This window comes from Meleagris gallopavo, chromosome 23, assembly GCF_000146605.3.
Source record: "Meleagris gallopavo isolate NT-WF06-2002-E0010 breed Aviagen turkey brand Nicholas breeding stock chromosome 23, Turkey_5.1, whole genome shotgun sequence".
In the NCBI taxonomy this organism is placed as follows: domain Eukaryota; kingdom Metazoa; phylum Chordata; class Aves; order Galliformes; family Phasianidae; genus Meleagris; species Meleagris gallopavo.
This window is the reverse complement of record NC_015033.2, coordinates 2,746,800-2,770,504: the sequence shown is the minus strand read 5'-3', so window position 1 is coordinate 2,770,504 and position 23,705 is coordinate 2,746,800. Positions and strand designations below refer to the sequence as shown.

The following is a 23,705-nucleotide window of genomic DNA, read 5'->3' as shown; positions in this document are numbered from 1 at the left end:
ACTCATAGGAAAGAACTTCCCCCTGACATCCAACCTAAATCTTCCCTCCCTCAATTTAAGACCACTTCCCCTTGTCTTGCTGTTACCTACACTTTCAAAGAGGTGACCCCCCCTCCTCCTGTTTATAGGCTCCCTTTAGGTACTGAAAGGCTGCAAGTCCTTCTCCAGACAAAACAGTTCACCTAGGCCCTGGTTTCCAGGAAATCTGATCAAGGGGTTACAGGAGGACACAAGAAACTAGTGCACTTGAGCACGTTCCCATGCAGCTCAGCCAGAGGGCAGAAAATAAGTAAAATTCACAGAACCAGCTCCAAATAAACCCATCCCACAGGGCCTCTTCGGTCCCACGGCAGCACCTCCACCAACTCCTCCTCTGTTCCTGTGGGCTGCATTTTTGCCATTAAGCCACAGCTCATTAAGTCACAGCGAGCTCATTAGGTATTTGTGCCTTGCTCAGCTATGCTGAAAGCATGGTACTAACTTTATTGGCTCCCAAGTGCAGCCTACAGACTCGTGTCGTTCCTGAGAACTGCTTAGGTGTTCCCAGGAATCCTGTCTCAGCATCACTGCACCGTCATCCAGTTCACAGTGAGATGATGGTATCTAAACCACAGTGTACGCCCAATGACTTCTACATTCAGAACTTGGGCTCTAAGTTTTTGAAGGGCTGAGTCTTACCTCCTATCTCCCAGCAGCTCTCAGGCCAGACTGCTACCACGTGTGATTTACAGAGCAAACCAGCTTGCTTGCTTCACCCAGACAGCCAGCAGCAAAACAGCATATTGAAATAAAGCCTGCTATGCCACAGGTTTGACCATTTGGCAATCCTGCTTTTTGTATTATACTTGAAGCAATTACATCCCAAAACTATTCTTGCAGCTTAGGGTCACTTTGATCAGATCTAAACTACACAGTAATTTTACTGTAGGTCAGGGTCCACGGGATCAAGCTACTGCAATCAGTGGCTATGCTGGTGCAACAACAGGGCCTAAGTAAGCTTAATTAGCAGGTAATAGAGCACCTTCCATTGGTGCTAGTAAAATCACAAGATATCACTCCAGGTCAGGATGAACAGCAGAGTCTCAAAGGTCCCCAGCGTGACTTCAACAAAAGAACTGGACCATAGGAATTTGTTTAGCAATCAAATGCCCCAGTACAGAAACCTACTGAAAAGTCAATGCACATCTTACGCTCCAGCCCAGATCCAGACAATGTATTCTACAGACATACAAGCCATACACGTGCACCTAACCACTGCCACAATTTATTTGAAAGTCACTACTATATTTCATATATAATACAAATGTTTACATACATCGTATACGCACTTCAAAATAGGAAGCCAGTAAGTATACCATATGTATAACATATAACAAAACATATGTTTAAAAACATGAACCACAATCAACAGTATTCTTGAATACATTTCCTTCTGCATACTTTGGCATATGCTTTAATACTGTGTGTATAAAATACCTATTACATCTAACAAGTTACCTACTAAGGAGTATTTGATGTGAAAAATAATCTGCATTATATAAATTTCAAGTTCACTTAAACTTTTACACTGAGGTATTTAAATTACAGCAAAAGCTATCCACAGTAACATGTCAGTTTTTTCCTCAGGCATTACATTTTCAATGTACTATCTAAAGTGTTCTCTCCAAGACAGATTCTGATTAACTTGTGAAGAAAAAAACACAACAGAAGTAAAATTCATTTCATACAGTATGCAGGCAAACAACCAGGCCTGCTTCAACTGCACACAAGCCACGTGAAGAACATTTCTTCAGTTCTGAATGGAGGTTCCATTGACAGCACATTCAAGGTGAGCATCCACACAAGCAGTCAAAGCACGGTTTATATGCATCTATCCACTGTGATGTGATCTTCATACACCTTTGCTACAATGCAACCCTTGTAGAGCCATATGCACAGTGCTGTTAAAAATTCAGCTCTTCTTATTAAGAAGTGAACATCCAGGGAGTTACTATCGCTAAGTTATCATTCACCAGCAGTTCTACATGCCCATGTACATCTACTAAATCTAAGATATAAAAAAGGTTTTCCCCAGATCCAAACTACTGTCTGGAACCAAGCTTGCTCCTGGGTTTCTCCCTGCATCCACATTACTTGGAATCAGATCCCACAAAAGCAGTTTAAACTATTTTACTGCAGCGAAGTCGAAGCTCGACTGAAGCAGCCTTGCTGAGGACAGCCACACCAGGGTGTTCAGCACAACAGAACATCCACAGAGAGGAAACAAAAAGTATGCTGACTGCACAGAGTTTATAGACAAAACATGAGTTATTCACAGCAACTTCCAAAGTCTAAAGCACAGACAAGTTGTATCCTGCCTTTCCCCATACTTGGAACTACAGTTTCCATTAATAACATTCTAAAAGAAGAAACCATTCCCTGGCAGCAATTACACAGATTCTACTTTTGATGCACATGAGAATGTCTATAGATGTTCTGAACAATTGGATATCTTGAGCTGTTTTGAAGTCATGAATAATTCTTATTTGTTGGTCTATGGGGATACTGCTCAATACTTAACATGACATTTTCTCAATGGGTCTGCCTCAGAGACAGGCAGAAAAGAAAAGAAGTGGCACTAAATAGCCATTTATCACCAGTCACTTAAAAACCACCACCAGAATTAGCAGCTGTGACAACTGCCTCTGGAGGCACAGATGCCATATACCACTCATTTTGAGTGAGAAGCGAAAGAGCTGAAAAAATGGAAGCACAAAAAAAGCTGGTTAGGTTCACTTGTGGAGATTCTCCATCTAAAAGGCAAAGAACTCCACTGGGAGTTAGTCTGAAACACTCAAAGGGGCTGCACTGAGATGCGCTCCGCTTAGCATCTCAAAGTCGCAGGACAAGATAGAAGTCGAGTTATTAAAGCAGGTCTTTTGATTTTCTGTTTGTCAATCTGCTCAGCGATTATCGCTTATGCTTCAGAAAGGCTTCCTGCTTTCCAAAGGCAACAGGCTTCCATTACATATATAATTGGTTAGAAATGCACAAAGGACTGTATAAACTCAGGCTTGGCAGCAGAGACGCTGCATGTAGGAGCTATCAAAGGGAAAGGAATCATGGCTCACTAAGAACAGCTACGATGCCTAAGGGCCATTCAGTGAGACCCAAAGGAACTGAAGTACAATTGAACGGTTAACACCCACCCACACATACAGCAACTGAAAGTTCTGTCACATTCGTTACAATCGACTGGCTCAGAAATGCAGGATGCAGTAAAGCGATGTGGATTCAGTTTTTTATGAGACTGGAATTGGAGTCAACTTGTTCTTCCTGGATAGGAATTCGAAAGCTCCTTTCTGAAAGACAGAAAACAGAAATACTGTACAAAGCAGAAGGGGAAGGAAAAGGAAAGTCATGGACTTCTCTGGCTTCGTGGATGCATAGGCACCTATAGGTGACATTTGGATCAGTGGTTGTCCTTCCAGTCTGTCCTAGCAAAGAACAAGTGTAGGAAACAAGGAAAATACACAAGGAATAAAACACAAAGCAAGAGCCAGACTGCCACTTAATTACAAATAGAGGTCAGTTCTTTTCAGTCAAGCCTTTCCTGTGTTTGCAAGAGTCACATGAAGAAAATTCACTTTCACATAGGCAAAATAACTATAATTTACTTTCACATAGGCAAAATAACTATAATTTACTCCCCCCCCAAAAAAAACAACTTGCTTTTGGATCCTCACTACTCTGAATAGAATTCCATGCACAAACTGATTTTTCTTTTTGTTGGTGGTGGTGTTTTTTGCCTTTTTTTTTTTTTTTTGCAGGGACAACGGAGGAAAGAACATGGGAGATAAAAAATCAGAGAGAAAGAAGAACACAAGTCAAACAGTTAATGATGTAAAAGCTCCAAGGATTCACATCAAAAGCTTTACAAGAATAATTTCACACCATTTCCATCCGCACACTATAAACTCAATCCTTCTGCACAGCAACAAACAAGTCTCTGCTTTATAACACCACCAGCTTGAGGCTGTATGTCCTCCAGCACATCAGCACTAAGATTAAATGTGGGCATTAAGCACAGATGATGCTGTCCTACTCAGCCAAGTAGACTTCATTATGATGGAAATGATCAAAGTCCAAGTAAAAGGCCCTGATTACTCTCTTTCCTATATATTTTTCTCCCTGAAGAGCAACTTACTTTGATGGTCATCCCTGCAAGGCCTCCTCTTGTTCTCTCTTTTGGCTGCTTGGATAATCAACATGAAAATGGATATTCCAGATACCACAAGCAGTATCAGACAAATCAGGATAAGTGATAGAGACCCTGGAAAAAACAAAACGGAAGAAAAAATATTAACAAAGACTTAGGATTTTAAATGGAATTTCCACAGCTTTCCAGCTTCAAAAGAAGGAACCTGGAACTTCAGATCTCATATAAGCAATCAGCTAGAGCAACAGTAACCCTAAACCACAAAGCCCAGAAGTCCCACATATCAAGACTAGCAGATAGTCTGGAACCTTGTACAGGCCTTCCTTAAAGGCTGTGTAGAATACAGATAAGTGTACTGAGAAAGACCGATTTCTGATGAAATCAGCTTCAAGTGAAAATTCTCAATCAGCTCTCAGAGTGACTAGGCTTGGTCATTCCCTCTCCTTACCCCAGTTAGTGCCTGTGGGGCTGTTCGCATCCGGACAAACAACAAAAGGGTTCACACTGGGTTTGGAGGGTGAAGGCACTGCAGTCGATGTATTATTCCTGTAGTAGTTAGTGGAAAGATGCAAAGTAGGTGTTGTACTTTGAGAGGTAGCTGGCTGTGTCACATTGTCGCTGCAAACAGCATTATCTGATTTTGTCCCTGCTCGAAGAGTCTTTTTCCCAATAGCACTGCAGCTAGAAATGTAAAATACATTACTTAGCTTTTCAAGTAGTTACAGTAATGACTTTATAAGCCACCTCCGTGGAACAAGTGAATGACAAACTGTGAACCTTGTTTTATCGATGCAAACTTGCCCTTCAGCTTTTCTAGACTTATCTACAAATAATAAGAATTAACTTAATCAAAAGCTATTACTGGAAAAAATGAAGTTCTGCTTTACTCACCATCTGTGCACTTAACAGCTTTGAAGCACAGCAGCATTTGGCAAGGGAACTTTTTGTTACAGACTCTCTAGATTTTAAAAAAGGGGCTGCATATATTGCTGCTCCATGTGAAAAGAGGAAGGGGCAGAAGGCGGATGGATGCCTCAAGTCAGTGCACAGACTGCTCAAGACTCCTAGGTGATCAGCAACGTGGTTTTACTGCATCCACTGCTGGTTTATTGTAAAGATCATGACTTGAGCATTAACTGCTACAGAGTAAAACTCAAACTGTTGTTCTGAAAGTGTTGGGATGAGCAATACATACTTGGTCCAAGGCCGACAGCTTTCATTTCCTCCTGGAGAATAAAACCCTTCAGGGCACAGTAAGCAAACTGAAAGAAAAAAAACAGAATTTGAGTTCAGTTAGCAATGTAACTGTACAGCAGCTCTGTGGTGGTTACACTAACAGCTTCTAGAACAGGTGCAACAAAACCCACAGCCTACAGAAACAGTGATCTACCCTGGGACAGAAGTAACACAACATGCTCAGAGGTTCATTTTTCCTGCAACTTGCAAGGATTTCTCTACAGGCTAATTATGGATATTAAAGGACAGAACATTACAATTTCTGATAGCTCAAATTACAGGGCAGCACTTTGCACAACTGCCCTGCTATAGTACTTGCTTTGAGATTCCAATTAAACAAATGATGACAGCTTTTGTACTAGAAATAGCAACATCTGAAGTGGAGGCAAAAAGTCAGCCTCGTGCATCCCTAACTTACCACTTCCCAGTACAAATCTGGTATCTGGCATGTAACCAGGAATACACTTGCAAATTCTGTCAGAGGTCTTCTCACACTTCTTCACTTCCACACTTCCCTTCTCTGTGAACAGCAGAATAAAGGAGAAAGGAAAATTGAAAGCATCAATTAATCACTACTCAGGGCCTATCAATTGTATGTAGAAACAATCAGCAGACACTGCAGAGGACAAAGTTCGGCAGCAATGCTTGAGATACCAGTTTTCAGGCAGTACAAGCCTGCTTTCCTCCACCAATATCAACCAGGAGACATCAGCTATTAAAGTGATAGCCCATGAAGTTTTTGGACTTAGCCTTCTCAGGAAACAAACTGTATGACATCAGCCTTTGGGAAGCTCAAGATGAAGAAAAGCATATGAAGACCAACTCCCTCCCAAGTTCACATCCAGAACTGACCACAATACAACTGACTTACTAGTGTTACAGACTGTACAACTCCCACAGAAGTTGTGATTGTGCTCAGTGCTAAAGTAATTGTCTTGACAGGGGGCACAGACTGTGTCTGTTGTCGCTGTGCAGCGGCTTCTCATTCTTTCACCTAAAATACAGACAACATAGAAGGAAGAACTGATTGTTATGAGGAGGAAATCCTCTTCGTTATCACACACTAGAACAAATTGTCCAGGAAGTCACAGTTTCACTTACAACTCTGACTGAAATATTTAGTAGATTTACACATGCCAGAATCCCTAGAATTGTTGCTCTATATAGCATCAGCTATAAATTAAGCAGTGAAAACAGGCTAGTACAGCAAAGACTTGAGAGCCCAGATGAGTCTCCCAGTGCATTTGAAGCATCATTTCTCCAGACCACTTCTTCATATGGTTTAGCTATTGGAGTTTCCAGCCAGTGTCAGTTGGAGAAAGCAAAAAAAAAAAAAAAAGCATTTTTTTTAATCATAGTATCATCTGTTATCTGTGTAATACTGTAGCTTTGTGCGACAGATCCTGCCTTCCCTTGTGAGATATTTCATGCAATTCAACTCAAAGGTGGCATTCTTGAAGCACATTAGACATGAACGAACGGGGTTGTATTTTAATTTTCATCTGAATTAGCATCAGTAGAAAATACATTTCTAGCTCCACTTCAGACACAGAGACAGAACAAGATGGAAGGCAGACATTTCTTGCGACTCCAAAGAGCATAGGTGCATTACACACTGCATTTATAACCGAGCTGACACTTGCACCTAGATACTAATCAGTATCTATCAAGCACAATTACAGAAGATCACATTTATGCACTTGGATGCCAAGGTAAGCAAGCAAAACCACTTGTCCAAAATGAAACAGCAGATTAACGGCCAAATTCAGAGAAGGAATCAAATTCCTCTATCTCACTCTTCTCTTCATACAGCATAAGCTGCAGGAACCAGCTTGAATGACCAGGAATCTTACAGCTGAAGTTAAATACTACCCTTAACTAATCCTTATTCTCACAGGTTGTTTCTTTCATTTTGATCCTCCATCTCGTAGGTCAAGGAGAAACAAAATAATTGAGATATAAGCAATCTTCTATATCTGCATAAATTTCCTTAAACTGAGCCTAAAAACACTCCGGTTTCCATAGCTTTGGGAATAATGCAGTAATGAGACTGCCTCAAGTTTTAAGTTTCATATTGAATGCAAACTTATTGCAACTGGCATCTGAGGACAAGACCATGTTCAATTTCTACTACAACAGACTGCAATACATTGATTTTGTGTAGTAGACAGTCATGAAAAGAGAAAGCACCTTTGTAGAATCAGCTCACAGACTAACAGCAACAGAAAGTTGGGTGCCTCTCATTTATAGTTAAACAAAAATTGAAGAATAGTTTACCTTTTTCCTTAAAAAACACCAAGCCTTAAGTAGAATAAGCCTTGCTAGAAAAAAAAAAGCTTCTAAGACATCTATAGCAAGAGAATTACCTAATTTTTTTTTTTTGCCTTTATTCAAGATTTCTGGGTTGAAATCCTTTTCAGTAGGTAACTCCTACCATCTTTCCTCAGATAACACTCCCACAGTGAAAATGCACCAAACTGACACAGGGGAGAAACTGAGCCACAGAGATGAAGTGTTGTATCCCTACAGAAGGTTCAGGAAGTTACAAGATAACCTGTCCACCTAAAATGATGAAAAATCCTCAGTTTTTTCCCCATGTTATACTTCCTAATTGGAATATTTTCATCAAGATATTTTCTACCACTTGCAAGTTGTTAATTGATTGATATGATATCAAACAAGTACAATGAACATACAGTGAAGGTTACTTACCAGGTGCACAGTCCTTGCAGCATTTTGTACCAAAGGGATATTCATGTTCTTTGCATTTTGTACCCAAGCAACGGGTACAAGTGACCACCAGCAGCAAGAACAAAACAGTAGAAAAATGCAAGTAAAAACCTGCAGCCACCATCACGTAACCCTACTGTCCTTGGAAAGGAAACTCTGTTTTGTCAGCAGCAAACTCTTGGAGGAGCTGATTGCAAACTACTGGCACTCAGAACAAATTCTTATGTCAGCTGCTGGGAAATTCCCAGTATGTGTTCCACGCCCTCACATTTCTTCCCACCCCCTGGCAAGCCCATTTTTTGTAGTTCAGAACTGTATTCAAAGGCAGAAAGACAGCAAGCTAAGTAGTATTACAAGAAAGCTATAGCTTAGTCTTAAAAGAGAGTGCCTCTAGCCTAGTACACATCTCTCTGCCAACTGCTACAGCACAGTTTCAACATCAGGAGAACTGGAAGAGACACCTTGTTATTGTGAAGAGAATTAAAGCAATAGAGGCAACACCAGAAAACCATTACATATCAGAGCCACAGGTAAAATGAAACGGCACACAGAGACTCGCTCCTTAACAGGCAAGTGACAGATTCTCTCCCCTCAGTGCCATGTAACAGTAGATCTATCGCTTTTGCTCCTGTACAAAAACCAACATTGTTAGTACCTTTCTCTGCTTAGGAAGTCACCTCTGTATCATCCTCCAAACTAGCACAAGCTGTGAGATGTACTTGCACAGTTTTCATCTGGACTTGTAATAACGTCACACACCCTGCACTGCCATCGGAGAGAGGTATGTATGCTCCTGACTCAAAAAGAGAGACTGGTGTCACTTTTACCATTTGCTCCAACGGAGGGAATTTTTTTCTGGTAGAGGCGTGCACTGTGAAAGCAAAGGATGCAATATTTACGTACCAGCCACCTTTGATGCCTATTTTTACACAGCACAGACACTGCAGTCCACCTCTCACCTAAAGAAGGACATGTAGTAAAAAATAAGGTGATCACACTAGGAAATCAACGGCTTACATCTTCCAGGTTCATTACTGGAATCCTGCTAATACAGAACCTAAATTTCAAGGTCTTCCCATGCCAAGAGACTTCAACAACTCTTACATTAAGCCCAAATAAACGAGACATTCCCAGTAACCGGATATTTTATTTTCGTCGGTTAAAAAACACACGTAGACTGCTTAAAGGGGATCTATTGTCTATCTACACGTAAACATAAAAGATCTAACTGGAACAGACTTATACTTGGACTCCCAGTTACCCACAGTATCAGAAAGGTCTGAACAGCAGCAACCTTGGTCTATTTTAGCAGAAATGCTACTTTTCATGTCTTCAATTTCTATGAGTCTGTTTAAACATGGCAGGGAAAACAGAATACTAAGGCAAACGGGTAATTTTCTACTTCTCCTGTTTTCCAAGCATTCTGGAAAACAAGCACTGTGGAAAAGAAGTCACAGCTGAAAGCCCATCCTTCCAAAAGGAAACAGAGCTGAGAGGGAAAGTGAAGCAGCTGAACTCAACCACCTTCACACTCAATCTGCATGCACGAGATATCCAAATCTCCTTCTCCTGTAGTATTGCACTCGGTGCCACTTCGGTGGCTCTACGCCTCATGACTCAATTATTCCCCCAGCAATATTGAGGCTTTTTTTTCCAGTAAGAAACTGAAAATGCCAACTCATGATATTCAGAAGCAAGGTATGGTTAAGAGTCTGCTACCTACATTTAAACTGAGAACTCCTAAAATGTTACATCAGCAATGAAGCACTCACATTCTTGTTAAGGATGCTTTAATACAAATGAAATTCTCCTCTGATGGGTTTCAACTCTTCCCATTCATTGAGAAACCTAAAACCAGAACATTTCCAAACCACAAAGAAAAAATACAAAACGATATATGTATTTAAAGACTCTGAAACAAACCATTTAACAAAAACAAACCAAATAAAAAGTAGGGAATATTGAAACAGAAAGATGGTAATACTTATATTTACATTATATTAAGAGAATAAATTTAATCAAATATAACATCTTAATTGGATTTTTCAGGCAACCCTTCAGAAAGAGGGTTTTACAGTAAAGATGAAACCAGAGTAAAAATACTTTATTTAGACAGTAGTGGGAATGACCTTTGTGTTGCACAAGACTGGCAGGGATTACCCAAAAACAGACTGATTAAAAAACTTCAAGTGCTGACTGCACTCTGCTCTGTCAGAAGCAAAGAACCTCCTTCTCCCAACCTTAACGTTCATGAGCTCATCAGCATCACTAATTTGCACAAAAACAAGCACCTACATCAGTCTCAACAACCACTTTTAGTTCAGTAGGAATCGCAGATCTAGGTGAAGCCCCTTGCTCTGTGCAACCTCTGAAATGCACACAGAAAAAAACCCGGCACCAGTTTTCTTTTTAAGTAGATGCAGAAGAGATTCTCTAACATTTAAAGCAAGCTCTTTTCACAGCTCTTAAAATTCTATTATGGCAGGAGAACCTGGATTAAATTCTCAACAATGCATAGCTAGGTTGAGATGCCTTGAAAAACCTACTGGATTATCACGGATGAACGAGGAATCTCAGGAATATGGCTATCATCTTTTCTCCTGATTCATGAATACCTGCAACAATTACTGGAAACAAACCATGAGAACAGCATTTGCTGGAACTAACTCCTGTAACTACTCAACAACAGCGCTCAATTCTTAAGTGAAGTAAAATCCAGTAAGAACTGAATCTCAGGATATAAACAATGACAACAACCAAGTAAGCCATTCATACTGAGTACAGATATCATCAAATGTGTATTGACTACACAAATCAAGGAACAGGAAAAAAAGAACTGAGCGTGACTGGAGAAAACACACATAGCAAGAACAGCCCAGGCAGTAGCATCCTGATACAATTTACTGATTTTCTTAATTAAAAAAAAACAAACCACAAAACTTTGAAATGGATATGACCATAAACAAAATACAAACAGATGATTTGCTGAGCAAAACAGAAGTATTCTCAATCAGTCCATGAATGGATATCCTATGAGGTTAGAACACTTATCTGAACCATAGTCCCCTTTACAAAAGCCAACATCTTTCAGTGTTTATTGGTGATTTCCCATCGATCAGCAGCTATGAGGGCAACAAGTTAAATATTTAAATGCCTCCATCAAACGCAATTAGCCAAAAGCAGCTGGAACTTCAGCTGGATTAACTGTATAAAACAGAGTGAACTCAAGCAGTCCAGTACCTGCCTCATTATTTTTGGACTTGGTTTTTCATTTTACATACCAAAGGCAACAAAAGCTGTAGATCTTCTATATGGACGGAAGGTTTTTTTAGTACAACACAGTACGCATATAACACAGATAGCAGCAAGGAAACTTTGTGAGTGTTGATTTTTTTTTTTTTTTCTGTTTTTCAAAAGCAGGAAAGTGCTTCAGAGCTCTGGAAAAGTGAGCAAGGTCAGAACTCCTCATGGACGTTACGTGCATAGTCCATAAGCTTGCTGCCTGTGAAGTATTCGCTGTATTTCAGGATCTCCTCCAGCTCTAAGTGATGGTTTTGATTTTCATCTGCCACCGCTATCATTTGCTTCGCTTCATTTAGAGCATTGTATTCATTCATAGGATCCATATATTCCTAGAACAAGAAAATTATCAGCAATCACTACAAACATGTCTGTCTTCTGGTAGATTCTTCAGAATTATTTGAAAAAAATCCCTACATCTACATACAAGTGTAAAGACGCCATGAACTAGAATCCAGACTTAAAAACATAATTTTCAGGTAAGAAAAACACCCTGAAAGACTCGAGATCACTGCTATTCTCTAGTCTATGAGGCCCCAGGGCTGCTTCATTTTACTTTTGATACTTTTTTTTTTAAATGAACACATTGCCAGTTACTTGTTTTGTAAGTATGACTCATTGTCCCATTAAACGAAATCCTCGGCTTGTTTTCATGCACTACATATCCATACAAGCATCTACATTACAAAGAAAACACACCCTAAAAGCATACCTATGAAGAATAGCAATGCTAGGAAAAGTCCTCCTCCTCCAAGAAAAAGCATTACAACATCCTTCCTCCAAGCACCACCGAACAGTACTACAGCCCAAGTTTTGGTAGACTGCTAGTTCAAATATTTCTGGACTTCATGATCTCTAAGTTCTTTCCTATGAGTGTGGTGAGGTGCTGGAACAGCTGCCCAGAGAGGCTGTGGATGCCCCGTCCATCCCTGGAGGTGTTCAAGGCCAGGTTGGATGGGGCCCTGGGCAGCCTGGGCTGGTGTTAAATGTGGAGGTTGGTGGCCCTGCATGTGGCAGGGAGGTTTGGAGATTCGTGATCCTTGAGGTCCCTTCCAACTCTGGTAATTCTGTGATTCTGTGATCTCTAAAGCAGTCTCAGTCCTGTATTTAAAAAACACCTGCTGATTTTAAGAACACTAGAACTGTTTGATGGAGACTTACCTCCAACTCCTCCATTGTGACAATACCATCATGGTTAGCATCAATGACTTCCTCAAATTCCTTCCTTCTGTCTTTTACCCAATCATCATCAATGTCTTGAGCTTGCTGGTTCTCTACAGTACCAACAGGTAATGAAATGAACTCTGAAAGGGTAAGTTTCTTATCTCCATCTTGATCTACAACAGAAATACACAGTAACTGAAACTTACCTGTTTAATGTCTATTAGAAATGAGATATTACTTCACATTAGTGATGTCACTAGTACAGTTGGTCTGGTTTCCACAGTCCACAATCCTGACTATGCCACGGAAGAACTGGCTACCTTTTGTAACTTTGGTTATCAGAAAGCTCTACTATGGCACCCACACAGTGTTTTGGAACCTGTCAGTATGCAAAAAAACAAAGTACTCAACCGTGTCTGAAAGATACCATCTAGTAGGCTGGGGATTGATTTTATAGTTGCTGTTCATTTTTATTTATTTATTTTTAATTAATCTGATGCAGCATAAAGTGTTTGACAGCTGTATCCAGCCTCCTATCAGAATTCAAGTAAAACTCCATCTTTACCAAATCAACTACTCGTCAAGTAGGGGAGTTCACTTTTTTTTTCCCCCCAAGTACGTCTAACTATTGACTCCATAGAAAAAATACTAGTGGAAATATCAGTGATAACCTCAACCATGTATTTCCACTTTCAGCAGCATATATCAGAATTCTTACATGGTTGCTATGCTGCAGAAACATAAAGCAAGTATTGCCTCCTCACAGAGCATTCACATCAATATTTTACAATATTTTAATATTCAACAGCTGCTTTCTTCTATTGCTACAGAGACCCTACAAAGCAGCAGCACTGTAGTGTGAAGTGGTGTCAGCTGAGCTGCACTGTAAGAAGCACTAAGAATACCTTTGTAGTATATAATGCCGTGCTGCTTTTTAACAAGCAGAGGATAAATCTAGTCTTGAATAATATACAGACAACCCTACAGAGATGCCAGCATTTATGCTAACGGTGTATGTATAGAGCAGAGTAAACAACACGTGCCAAAATTCCAGACTGAGCCATGACACTACAGTGATTTAACAACACTTCCCAAGAAAACATCTATTAAAATGGCGTACCCAAATCTCGGATGATTTCTTTGACCATAAACTTCAACATTCCCCTGCTGTGCTCTGGATGAAGAAAGGATAAGAACTCTTCTTCGTTCAATAACATATCAGGAGGTGGGTTGTCAGCTTGGTACCACCGATCCTTCAGGTTATCCAAAACTTCCTGTGCTAGAGATTTAAGAAGATTAAACCATACGTTTAACCTATTCACAGTTTTTAAAATATTTTGTCATCTATTAATTATTGTTTAAACTAGAATGACCCATGAACCAGTTACTTCATATCTCAACTTCCACGGAAAACTGAAACAGTGTCCTGTACTTCAGCCTAAGTATTTGAATTGTTGGAACTATGAGAGATTTAAGAGGGTAACTCTTAAGAAATACAGATGTTATACAAAGCACCAGGAAATACATTTGGTTTCCAGTTAATTCAGGATATAAGCACTCATTACTTCTGTTGGCTGCCCTGTCTGCTCTGTATCAAAAAGCACGAGTTTTGGTTCTTAGTAAAATGAAGATAAATATTTCTGCTACAAAGAACAAACATAAGTCTAAGCACCCACATACAAATAAACACATCAGCACCAGTAATTGTTTTACAACTCCACCTATTTCACCTTACATCATGCTAACAAGCATTTTTAAGTGAAATTTTCCTAAATTCAAATGAGGTTCATGATTTAAACACGAGTTTCCACTAAAACCACACAGTGACTTGATGAAAAGCCACCCTGCAGCACACAGCGCAAACATTGCATGCAGCCGTGGTCCTGAACGTAACCAAACAGGAAAACAATACCTGTGCAGAGCATTCTTTCTCTGGTGTAGGCATTTTCTAAATGACACATTGGAAAAAAAAATACAGTCTGTGGCACACCATATCTGTAAGATGTACTAACAAACATGAAAAATGAAGCACTAGCATTTCACAAGTTGTAAAGAAGCTCTGAAGGACCACAGTCACTGCATAACATACATATATTTAATTTAATAAGCTGTCTTTGATATCTCCAGCATGTTTTTGGTTGCATGAGTTAGAATAGAAAGAAGAGGCAAGGCAGCATCTACACTTCTTTTGAAATGATAGTTGCAATTACAAGTTAAGCCTTCAGTACGTGGTGTTTTTCTTTAATGTGAAGAGTGAGGAAATTCTTTGGACTCCTAATATGAATCTCAAAGTCAGTCTGTAAATGGAAAGATTTAGTTATTTCAATAAGACCAGTCAGCACTGGATAATCAGATTATGAAACATTAGAAGTCATAAGACAGCCTCTCCCTTTTCAAGTCCTTAATGAAATTCAACTGTCCCTGATCAGCTGAAACCACGATTATCTGTGTAAGTTAAATCAAGCTGTGTCCCCAGATTTGACCCGACTTCTAAACTGTAACGTGCCAGAGACCGTCGTCAGCTTCTGCCTAACACTCAGACCATGCCTTGATTCCCATGCTGTTATTTTCTGTTGTACAGACATTAAAAGTACTTTCACACTAGAGAACAAAAATAAGTTTTGCCTATCATCTTCAGCAAGCAATAGAGTTAATTTAGTTTTCCCAAATAAGGCTTGTTACCCAGGTAGAAAAATTATATACATAGTTCCCACATTCAGTAAATCTTTTATCTGATGAGCATTCTTGTAAACTGTAGCTATTAACCACACTGCCATAGGACATGCTGCACAGGTGTTTTCCCTGCCACAGGACTCAAAGGCCCATTTGCATTTTAGTTGCTTTTTGATAAGTGGAAAATAAAACCCATTTTTAAATGACTAATTCCCGCAAGGAAAGGCTAAGGCTCAATGTTTTACTTAACAATAAATTTGAATACTTTTAGATGTGGGTAGGTTAATCTCAAGCATTGCCATGTTTGTAACAAGTCAGATTCAAATGAAAGTTTCAAAAGCAGTAAGGAAGAAATGATAAATCTCACTAATCTGAAAAATCTCTCAGTAGAGAAATTAAATGAAACACGAAACAATTGTTAGGTAACCTCCTGCTATTAACTTCTAGAATCCTTTGCAGTACCTATTTGAACAGAACACCATCTGACATACATAGATACCTACTATTTCTGCACACATACTCCTCCTCAGTTTTAGAGCAGAAATCAGGTATTTCCAGCTACTTGTCAGCTGAAGCCACAGGGAAGCTGGTACTCCAGGTAACAATGCAATGCTCCACAGATAACACAGGCTAACAAACTTCAGCAGACCATTAAACACAGATACCTGGAACTGCTCAAATAGGAAGTAGCAAATAAGGAACCAACTTTTCAGTGTTAAATATTCGGATCAGGAGTGCTGGGAGTACAGATTTGATTTAGAAACAGTTCTAGCATTTCTGCCTTATGCCTTACACATTCGTCTTTAGCAGGCTGCAGAACAACCAAAATATTAGTCTTGCATTAAGAACAGTTCTGACACTCAGGCTCTAGGAAAGTAAAAGAACAGAATTAAAACAACAAACCACACTCCATCAGACTCCACTTACTTTCTTCATCTATTTTCAGCTCTTCATTGTTTTTGATCTTCTCTGCAATCTCTTTCTCATTAAGTCCTTTACTTGCCAAAAATTTGATTTTATATTCATCCCAGGAAACATGACCTGTGAGAGAAAACCATACCTCAGACATGACTTAGTACACTCAAAAATGGGAACTTAGGGTCTCATTTCTTAACAAGACCATCACAATAAACTTTATGAACAGTAGCATGAGAACTACCACCTGATTCATTTTCCTGTTTCCTCACAGCAGAGAAGCCTTGTGAAAATAATCTACTTATGTCAGAGGCAGAGGAAATACTTATCTTACCATCACCATCAGGGTCCACAGCTCGAAAATGCATTTTATTCTCTTCCACAGCTTCCTGGAAATGTTCATCTGTCTTCTCCATGATCCAGCGCTGCATCTCTTTAGCACTTATCTTTTTATCATTATCTATATCCACTCTGTGAAAGAACAGCAAACAAGATTTACTTCTATTTTTTTTAAATTGAAGGGATTACATATAGGATTAATGCAGAAGACTGGACAGACTTTGGGCTTACAGGAGAAAAGCACACAAGAGAAAGCTCCCTTGTTTTTCACATCCATCTTTCTACAAGCAGGTACAGCTAGCGACTACCTAGTTCCAAAACATTCTACCATGTTTCACTTTGCTGTAACCTAACTCATTTTCATACTACATTTTTGAGTACATTTTTAGAGGGAACTACAAATACTGATGATACCCTACTGGTTCAGAATTGGCAACTGCCACCTCTTGCAGACTTTGACTACTGTGACAGATTTCTACCCTAAAAATCTCCCAAACCAGTAACTCCCTCTCAATTTATCTTTCCAAATCCTTTTCTCCTTGTTTTTCCAAGGTCTCTGAAGCTTACAGATAAGTTGCCTTTACATGTCTGCCTCGATCACATCCTATTTTCTGCAACCATTAAAAATAATGAAAAGGTAAGGTGCAATTCTTGGTGCAAGGACTTAAGAATTTCACACTTTGTAGACCTTATAAGTGAGGGAAAACAAAAATCAAGTTGCCTTGATGACCCCTTGATCTCTGGTAACACACCACAGGTAATATGCTTTAATTCTTAAACGGGCACACTGCAAAAGCTTTGCACATAGATTTGTTCCCATGATTTTAGTGCTAGCAGGCTCACTTTGCTCCATTAAAATACGCACCTGTACAGTGCTATTGAGCAACACTGCTACACCTGTTGAGAAGCACTCATGCTGACAATTTAGTCAGTGAGATGAATAAAAGATGTGTCCAATCTGACAATCCATTGTTCTTCTCCAGGTACTAAAGTACCAAGACAGACAGACTGCCACACGAGCAATGCCATTAATACTTATTTCGTTAAAGAGAACATAAAAATAACAGTTGAACAAAGACAATATCCTGCCACCTCGGGGTTTTTTTTTTTAAGCATATGATTATTTAATTACAAAAAAGGTAATGTTTAAAACTGAAATCAGTAACATTTAAAAGGCAAGATTCTATTTAAAGCAAAACAAAACCACTCTGATTCAAACAGATAAAGGCTGCTAAGTTGTTTTTTTCTTTAAATTGAACTAATCTTAACGCTATTTGAAGCTTTATCACTGAAACTCAAGCTATTAAATATGAATGCATTTAAATGTCACCTAAATGTTAAAGGTTTAAGATAAATAACAACCTTAGCATCCGATCTTCTGAAACACATTATCACTTTTTTAAATATTGTAAACACATCTCGACCTATTTAGACACAGACTCAGCAACTTTTCACCAAACAACAGCAAGATCAATGGTCATGTTCCACTTGTGTCATCTTGCACCCGCCAGGTGAACAATGGGGGTTTTGATACAGAATAGGTGCTAACTAATGAGAAGGGAAAACAAAGCATTTTCCACCTCAGTGCTTTATGTTGTAGTTTTTTCAGATCAAAGCTCTCGAAGTTGCTGCTTCCACATTGTAAGTAAGAAGGTAAAAAAAAAAACAAAAAAAACATCCCATTTAATGCTGTTCTCATGGAAGTACACCATTGTTCTGCTAGCACAGTACAAATCAGAGCCAGAAAACATAACTTGATCACGCTTCCTGTAGAAGAATGAGCAGTAGATCTCTGATTGAAAGCACCATCTCAAGACTGCAGGAACCTTGGGCTGTCTTGCACTATTTCCTGATCTGGCAGATAAGAAGGTTTCTACAAAGCCCTTCTTTTGGTACAAAGAACAGCTGTTAAACGCTTGTGTCCCATTTCTCAAGCACAAGCCATTGAAAATGAGACTTCCGTGGTGACCTGTCAAAAGCTCTGAAAGTTTCATTAATAAACAGCTGGCCACTCAGATGTGCAGATTCATGCTTTCAGGTTCCCCAGTGACAACAATGCAACATGAGGGGAGCGAGGCAACAGCTCACCTGCAGAGCTAAAGAAAAGACATGCCTTGATCACCAAGTATAGGCTGCTTTACAGTTGGTTTCTGCTGCATCCAAATAATGAAAAATTGACCCAGAAAATGATTTTAAAAACTGGAAGTCAAAGGGAAGTGTTACTTAAATCATAAGAGATACAGAAAAGTAATCAGATGTGTATTGCCTGATTTGTACTTTTAATTTTGTTAGGAAAACACATTATTTAAAGCCTTTCAAAAGCACAAAATACTCTTTTCTAACTGAACAATACAGCACCTTAACCAAAACAGAAGATATCTAAAACAAGACAGCTTAGAACACTCCCATTAGAAATGTAAACTCTATCATGCTATGAGACAAACTTGGAACTAGGCAAGGGAGCATGGGAAAGAGGGATGTGGAATGGCAGAACCAGCATGCACAGCCTAAAAGATACATCCATTAACATTAAATAAAGGAAAAAAATGTGTCTGTATGTGGTAGCAGTTAACAAGAAGGTGTATTTAAACCTCTGACCTCACCTATTACCATCAAGACAAGGCAATCAGCTAACACCAAGATTTCTGTTTACAAACCACAAAACTGGAGCTGTAAGGCACTGAAAACATCAGCAAAATGCAAATCATAGGAGGGCACTCATCTTCCAAACTCAAAGCAACTCCATCACCAAAGACACTGACTGAAAAGCCACGCATATTACACTACCAAACAAAACTCATGAATTTATCAGTTTGAAATTATGAACTTGAATTAGTACAGAGGAGATGTGACTCAATTTACAAGATAACTTGCCCTTAAAACCAAGGCTCACCAAACTGAATTCCAGAACCCAATGCTGTTGATTTCACAGAGTCAGTGAACAGCTTAGATTGAAAGCAACCTCAAAATCACCCAGATCCACCCCTGCTGCTATGAGTGAGGTCGTCAACCACTATATCAGACACTAGATCAGGTTGCTTAGTGAACTCAGTGACTTAGTGAAATCAACATCACCATAAATAGATTCAATTGCTTTCAACATCCTTCCTCTTCTTCCTTTCCTCCCATAAAGGCTCACCTACGTATGCCAAGCTGCAAGAAAATTATTTATAGATTTCCAGCTCATTTAAGTAGAGACTTCAGCTTTCCTTCCCCTTCCTCATGTCACTTAAGACCCTCTCACACACCTGCTTTGCCTGAAGGTACCAAACACCTGCCCTTGGCAGGGAATAAAGACTACAAGATGCACCTCAGATTGCACCATGCCCTAGCTCCACAGGGCTATGTGCAAATATGCACTCACTTGTAACAAGTCACTTGTGCAAACAACTAAGGCTTGCCCTCCCAGTAAACAGTGACTTCTGAAATTGAAATGCAGAATTATGAAATGCTCTTGCTCTTCCCAGTAACATGTAAGAGCTTGAAAAACGTTTGGGAAGCTTTTCTTCCATGTTTTGCCTTTATTTTCAGTAATCCTATTAGATAAGACTTAATGCTTTGAATTGAGTACCTTCTCTCACACTGGCACACCACTATCAAAGCTTTCATTAACTAAAAACAAGTGGAGGTTTTCTTTAAGCCTTGAAATAAAACATTTCCACAGCACCTGTACACCTGTGACTCACCAGCTTTTCCCAAATGCATTTTTCTTCACTCAGCTTTGAAGAGAACATCTACAAAACCAAATTCCTCACAATGTATCTATGCATTTCTAATTATCTGACAAAATGCAATTTCAAGTACATGAATTAAGTCAACCTGAAATCCAATTGCTTTAAACTTCCAAAAACAACTGACTTTGTAACACACACACACACACCGAAATGAACATAGGTTGTAATTGTGAATGCCATATTACTAACCACCACCTGAATGTTTCCAATAAACGTAAGGCAGTAAAGAAACTGAAAGCTTCTCACCACAATCTTGCTATTTACATTTGTATATATCCTAACAATAAAGCCAGAGGTCTGAACATCAAACCACATAGTAAAAGAACTGCAAATAGACACGGCAGCCTGGTTGTCCCACTTGCTTTGATTGTTTTTATTCACGAGAGCACAAGTTAAAAAGAATAAAAACTTCAAAAGCAGTGTTGATTGGTCCCTTTTTCCTCTGCTAATAAAAAGGTTACAGAAAAAAAAAGTTCTGCTGAGTCTTCTCATTTCATCTCAAGTATACAAACATCACTGCATCAACGTTACCAGGGTAATCTGTTATAAAAATAATCCTCAATGGAAAATAAAGCTAGCTCTGCCATCTAGTGGTGCTGTGGTTCAACCTGGCAGCAGCTCAGCACTGCACACCTGCTTGCTCACTCCCCCCAGGTGAGATGGGGAGGAGAATTGGAAAGGTACCAGTGCAAGAACTCATGGGCTGACACAAAGACAGTTTAACAGGTAAAGCAAAAGCTTAGCTCTGCTTTTTTTTGCACACAAGGCACTCATTCACTACTTCCCATCTGCAGGTAGGTACCCAGCCACTCCCAGGAAAGCTGGGCTCATTGCACACAATAGTTTCTTGGAAAGACAAATACCGTCACTCCAAACTTACAGCAGAGCAATGCAATGTATTATTGTTGGCACAAAATCCTTTCTCGAGTCATTGCACAGGCATCCTACCATTTACAAACTCTTCCTTACTAATTCATTAGTCTACATTACAGATGTAATACATTATTTACTAAGAAACTAGGAAAAAATAATACTACTTTTCTCATTTAAAGTGACTATGCAGATATTTTCACAAAGAAACAATACATTTATTCATAAATTTCACTAGGTCACAGCACCAATCCTGAATGAATACTGCTTACAACTCCCAACGTTGACATTCTCACTCCTACAGATGCTTTATACAAGCAGGTTACTACCTACAAACACACTGCTCACAGAATAATGCCTCCCTCACTCACCATTACATTTTTTAAATAGTATAGAGAAATTTACAAGTTTTACTCTGAAGCTTACTTGGAAAATATGACCATGAGCTTCTTCCTGTTTTTCCTGGGTTCTGAGTCTTCCTCAAACTCTTCCATCTCTTTTCCCAGAAAAACTTCTTGATGAAATTCTTTGTTGAGATGTCCATCCATCTCCATTTTGACCCCATTCAGGTGATCTGGAGGCAAGATCTCATTCTCATCCTTACTGTCAGCTGGCTTCTCTTTGAGGGCCGAATTATTTGCAGGCCTTGCATAAACATCCATCAAAAGAAATACAAACAGAAGGGACAAATACAGAGATCCCAAGCTGCAGAGAAAGGCCTGCCTTGACATCATTGTTTTCCTTTTCTTCAAAATATTGGCTGATTAAATAATCTAAAAACAAAAAGGAAAAAACACACGCAAGTTAAAAACTGCATCATGTCATTAATGAAGCTTCTCCCCAAGCTCAGAAGAGCACACAGAATCACAGAATGGCCAGGGTTGGAAGGGACCTCAGGGATCACGAATCTCCAACCCCCTGCCACACGCAGGGCCACCAACCTCCACATTTCAGAGCAGCCCAGGCTGCCCAGGGCCCCATCCAACCTGGCCTTGAACACCTCCAGGGATGGACGGGGCATCCACAGCCTCTCTGGGCAGCTGTTCCAGCACCTCAGCACTCTCTCTGTAAACAACTTCCCCCGACATCCAACCTCAATCTTCCCTCCTTCAACTTCAAACCACTTTATCCTTGTCCTGCTATTATCTACCCTTTCAAAGAGTTGAAACTCTTTGTTTGTAGGCTCCCTTTAGGTATTGAAAGGCTGCAATGAGGTCACCCTGCAACCTTCTTTTCTCCAGGTTGAACAAGCCTAGCTCCCTCAGCCTCCTCTTCATAGGAGAGGTACTCCAGCCCTCTGATCTTCGTGGCTCTCCTCTGGTCCCTTTCAAACCGCTGTCTTTCTTGTACTGGGGACTCCAGACCTGGACACAGTCCTCCAGATGGGGCCTCACAACAGCAGAAGATGAACAAATATATTGAAAGAATAGACTCTCTGGGGAGAGCACTGGGCTCACACCGGGGCCCTGGGCAGACTGACCTGGTGGGGGCAGGGGTTGAAAAATGGATAGGTTTTAGGGGTCGTTTCCAACCCAAACCATTCTAAGATTCCGTGATCATAAAGCTCTGACAAAGGAAATATATACAACAAGAAACTGAACTGCATCAGATTTCAGCCCGCACGGTCGTAATCTCTATCAGAGGACTTTGGATTGCTAATGGCCTCACTGCTAGGAGCACCAACCCTCAGGTACTCTGGAGGAGCTGATCTGAGAGCTACAACGCAGAGGCAGCTCAGAGCACGACGGCCTCAGCATCACGATCTCTACAGAAAGAGAGAACGGAAGAAAGGCTTTTTATAGGAGCACAGCGACAAGCGGCCGCAGAGCAGCAGCACGGGGCAGACACGCCTCCCGCCACCTGCCTGCCGCTGAGGGAAAATCGCTGCCACGTACGAGTCCGAAGGCCTCGGAGACAGGGAATAAACCCTACAGCCCTCACACGGACACAGACCCGCGGGGCAGAGCCGGAGGAAGGCCAGGACTCGCGCCCTGAGCGGCGACCGTTAAATCTCCTCAGGAGGAGGGCGCTGCCCTAACACTGCCCTCAGCACCGTGACAGAGTGGTCCTCTGCAGCCTCGCCACCCTCCCAATCGCCCCGTCCCACAGCTCCGGTACCTGCACGGGATGCGACGGCTCCTCATGCCCGGCCCGTCTCCCTCCAGCACAGCAAAAACATACAAGCAAACCCCCGGCCCGTTCCCCCCACCCCCCTCAGGAGGTTACAGCCACAGAGAGGCGACCGGGACGAACCAGCGCTGCGCCGGAAGTGCGTCATACGCCGTGCGTGAGGGGCGGTGGCCGCCATCTTGGAGCCGGGCGGGAGGCGCGCTGAGGGCGTCTCGGCTGCCATTTCCCCTCCTGGCTCAGCCCCCTGCTGCTAGATTTCGAGGGCTTAATAAAGACGGAAGGCAGAACCCTTACTGCTGTGGCATTAAGTGCATTTATTCATGCACCACTGGTAACTCTTATGAAACGAGACCGTCGTTTACCTAGCTAACACACCTATGAGCTCCGCCCGCCCACTCAGCGCCCGCCTCAGCGGC

The 23,705-nt window shown here is 40.6% G+C and overlaps 2 protein-coding genes across 2 annotated transcripts; both read right to left on the bottom strand.

Moving 5' to 3' along the window:
* Positions 1–1,238: 1,238 nt before the first annotated feature.
* On the bottom strand, positions 1,239–10,913 carry TNFRSF4 (TNF receptor superfamily member 4). The gene is made up of 7 exons (XM_010722782.3): positions 8,147–10,913; positions 6,306–6,428; positions 5,853–5,954; positions 5,394–5,460; positions 4,647–4,879; positions 4,187–4,312; positions 1,239–3,341 (listed from the first exon to the last, which is right to left on the bottom strand). Exons 1-7 carry the CDS (start codon positions 8,286–8,288, stop codon positions 3,274–3,276), a joined length of 861 nt encoding a protein of 286 aa, XP_010721084.1. The 5' UTR covers positions 8,289–10,913; the 3' UTR covers positions 1,239–3,273.
* A 639-nt stretch (positions 10,914–11,552) lies between these two features.
* SDF4 (stromal cell derived factor 4) lies at positions 11,553–23,406 on the bottom strand. Its single transcript, XM_010722781.2, has 7 exons — positions 23,278–23,406; positions 21,586–21,932; positions 16,551–16,687; positions 16,229–16,342; positions 13,749–13,907; positions 12,626–12,801; positions 11,553–11,796 (listed from the first exon to the last, which is right to left on the bottom strand). The coding sequence occupies exons 2-7, from the start codon at positions 21,891–21,893 to the stop codon at positions 11,620–11,622; spliced, it is 1,071 nt and encodes a 356-aa protein (XP_010721083.1). The 5' UTR covers positions 21,894–21,932; positions 23,278–23,406; the 3' UTR covers positions 11,553–11,619.
* Between the last annotated feature and the right edge of the window lie 299 nt (positions 23,407–23,705).

Bases quoted from the DNA above. Each gene is read 5' to 3' on its own strand.
- TNFRSF4 (XM_010722782.3), bottom strand. From the start codon at position 8,288: ATGGTGGCTGCAGGTTTTTACTTGCATTTTTCTACTGTTTTGTTCTTG. The intron at 6,429-8,146 runs GTAAGTAACCTT...TCTGTATTTTAG, and splicing joins CTGCAAGGACTGTGCACCTG to GTGAAAGAATGAGAAGCCGC. The intron at 5,955-6,305 runs GTAAGTCAGTTG...TGCTGTTCACAG, and splicing joins TTGTACAGTCTGTAACACTA to AGAAGGGAAGTGTGGAAGTG.
- SDF4 (XM_010722781.2), bottom strand. From the start codon at position 21,893: ATGATGTCAAGGCAGGCCTTTCTCTGCAGCTTGGGATCTCTGTATTTG. The intron at 16,343-16,550 runs GTAAGATAAGTA...TTTCTCTCACAG, and splicing joins TGTGGACCCTGATGGTGATG to GTCATGTTTCCTGGGATGAA. The intron at 13,908-16,228 runs GTAAGTGGAGTC...TTAAATCTCTAG, and splicing joins GCTGAAAATAGATGAAGAAA to CACAGGAAGTTTTGGATAAC.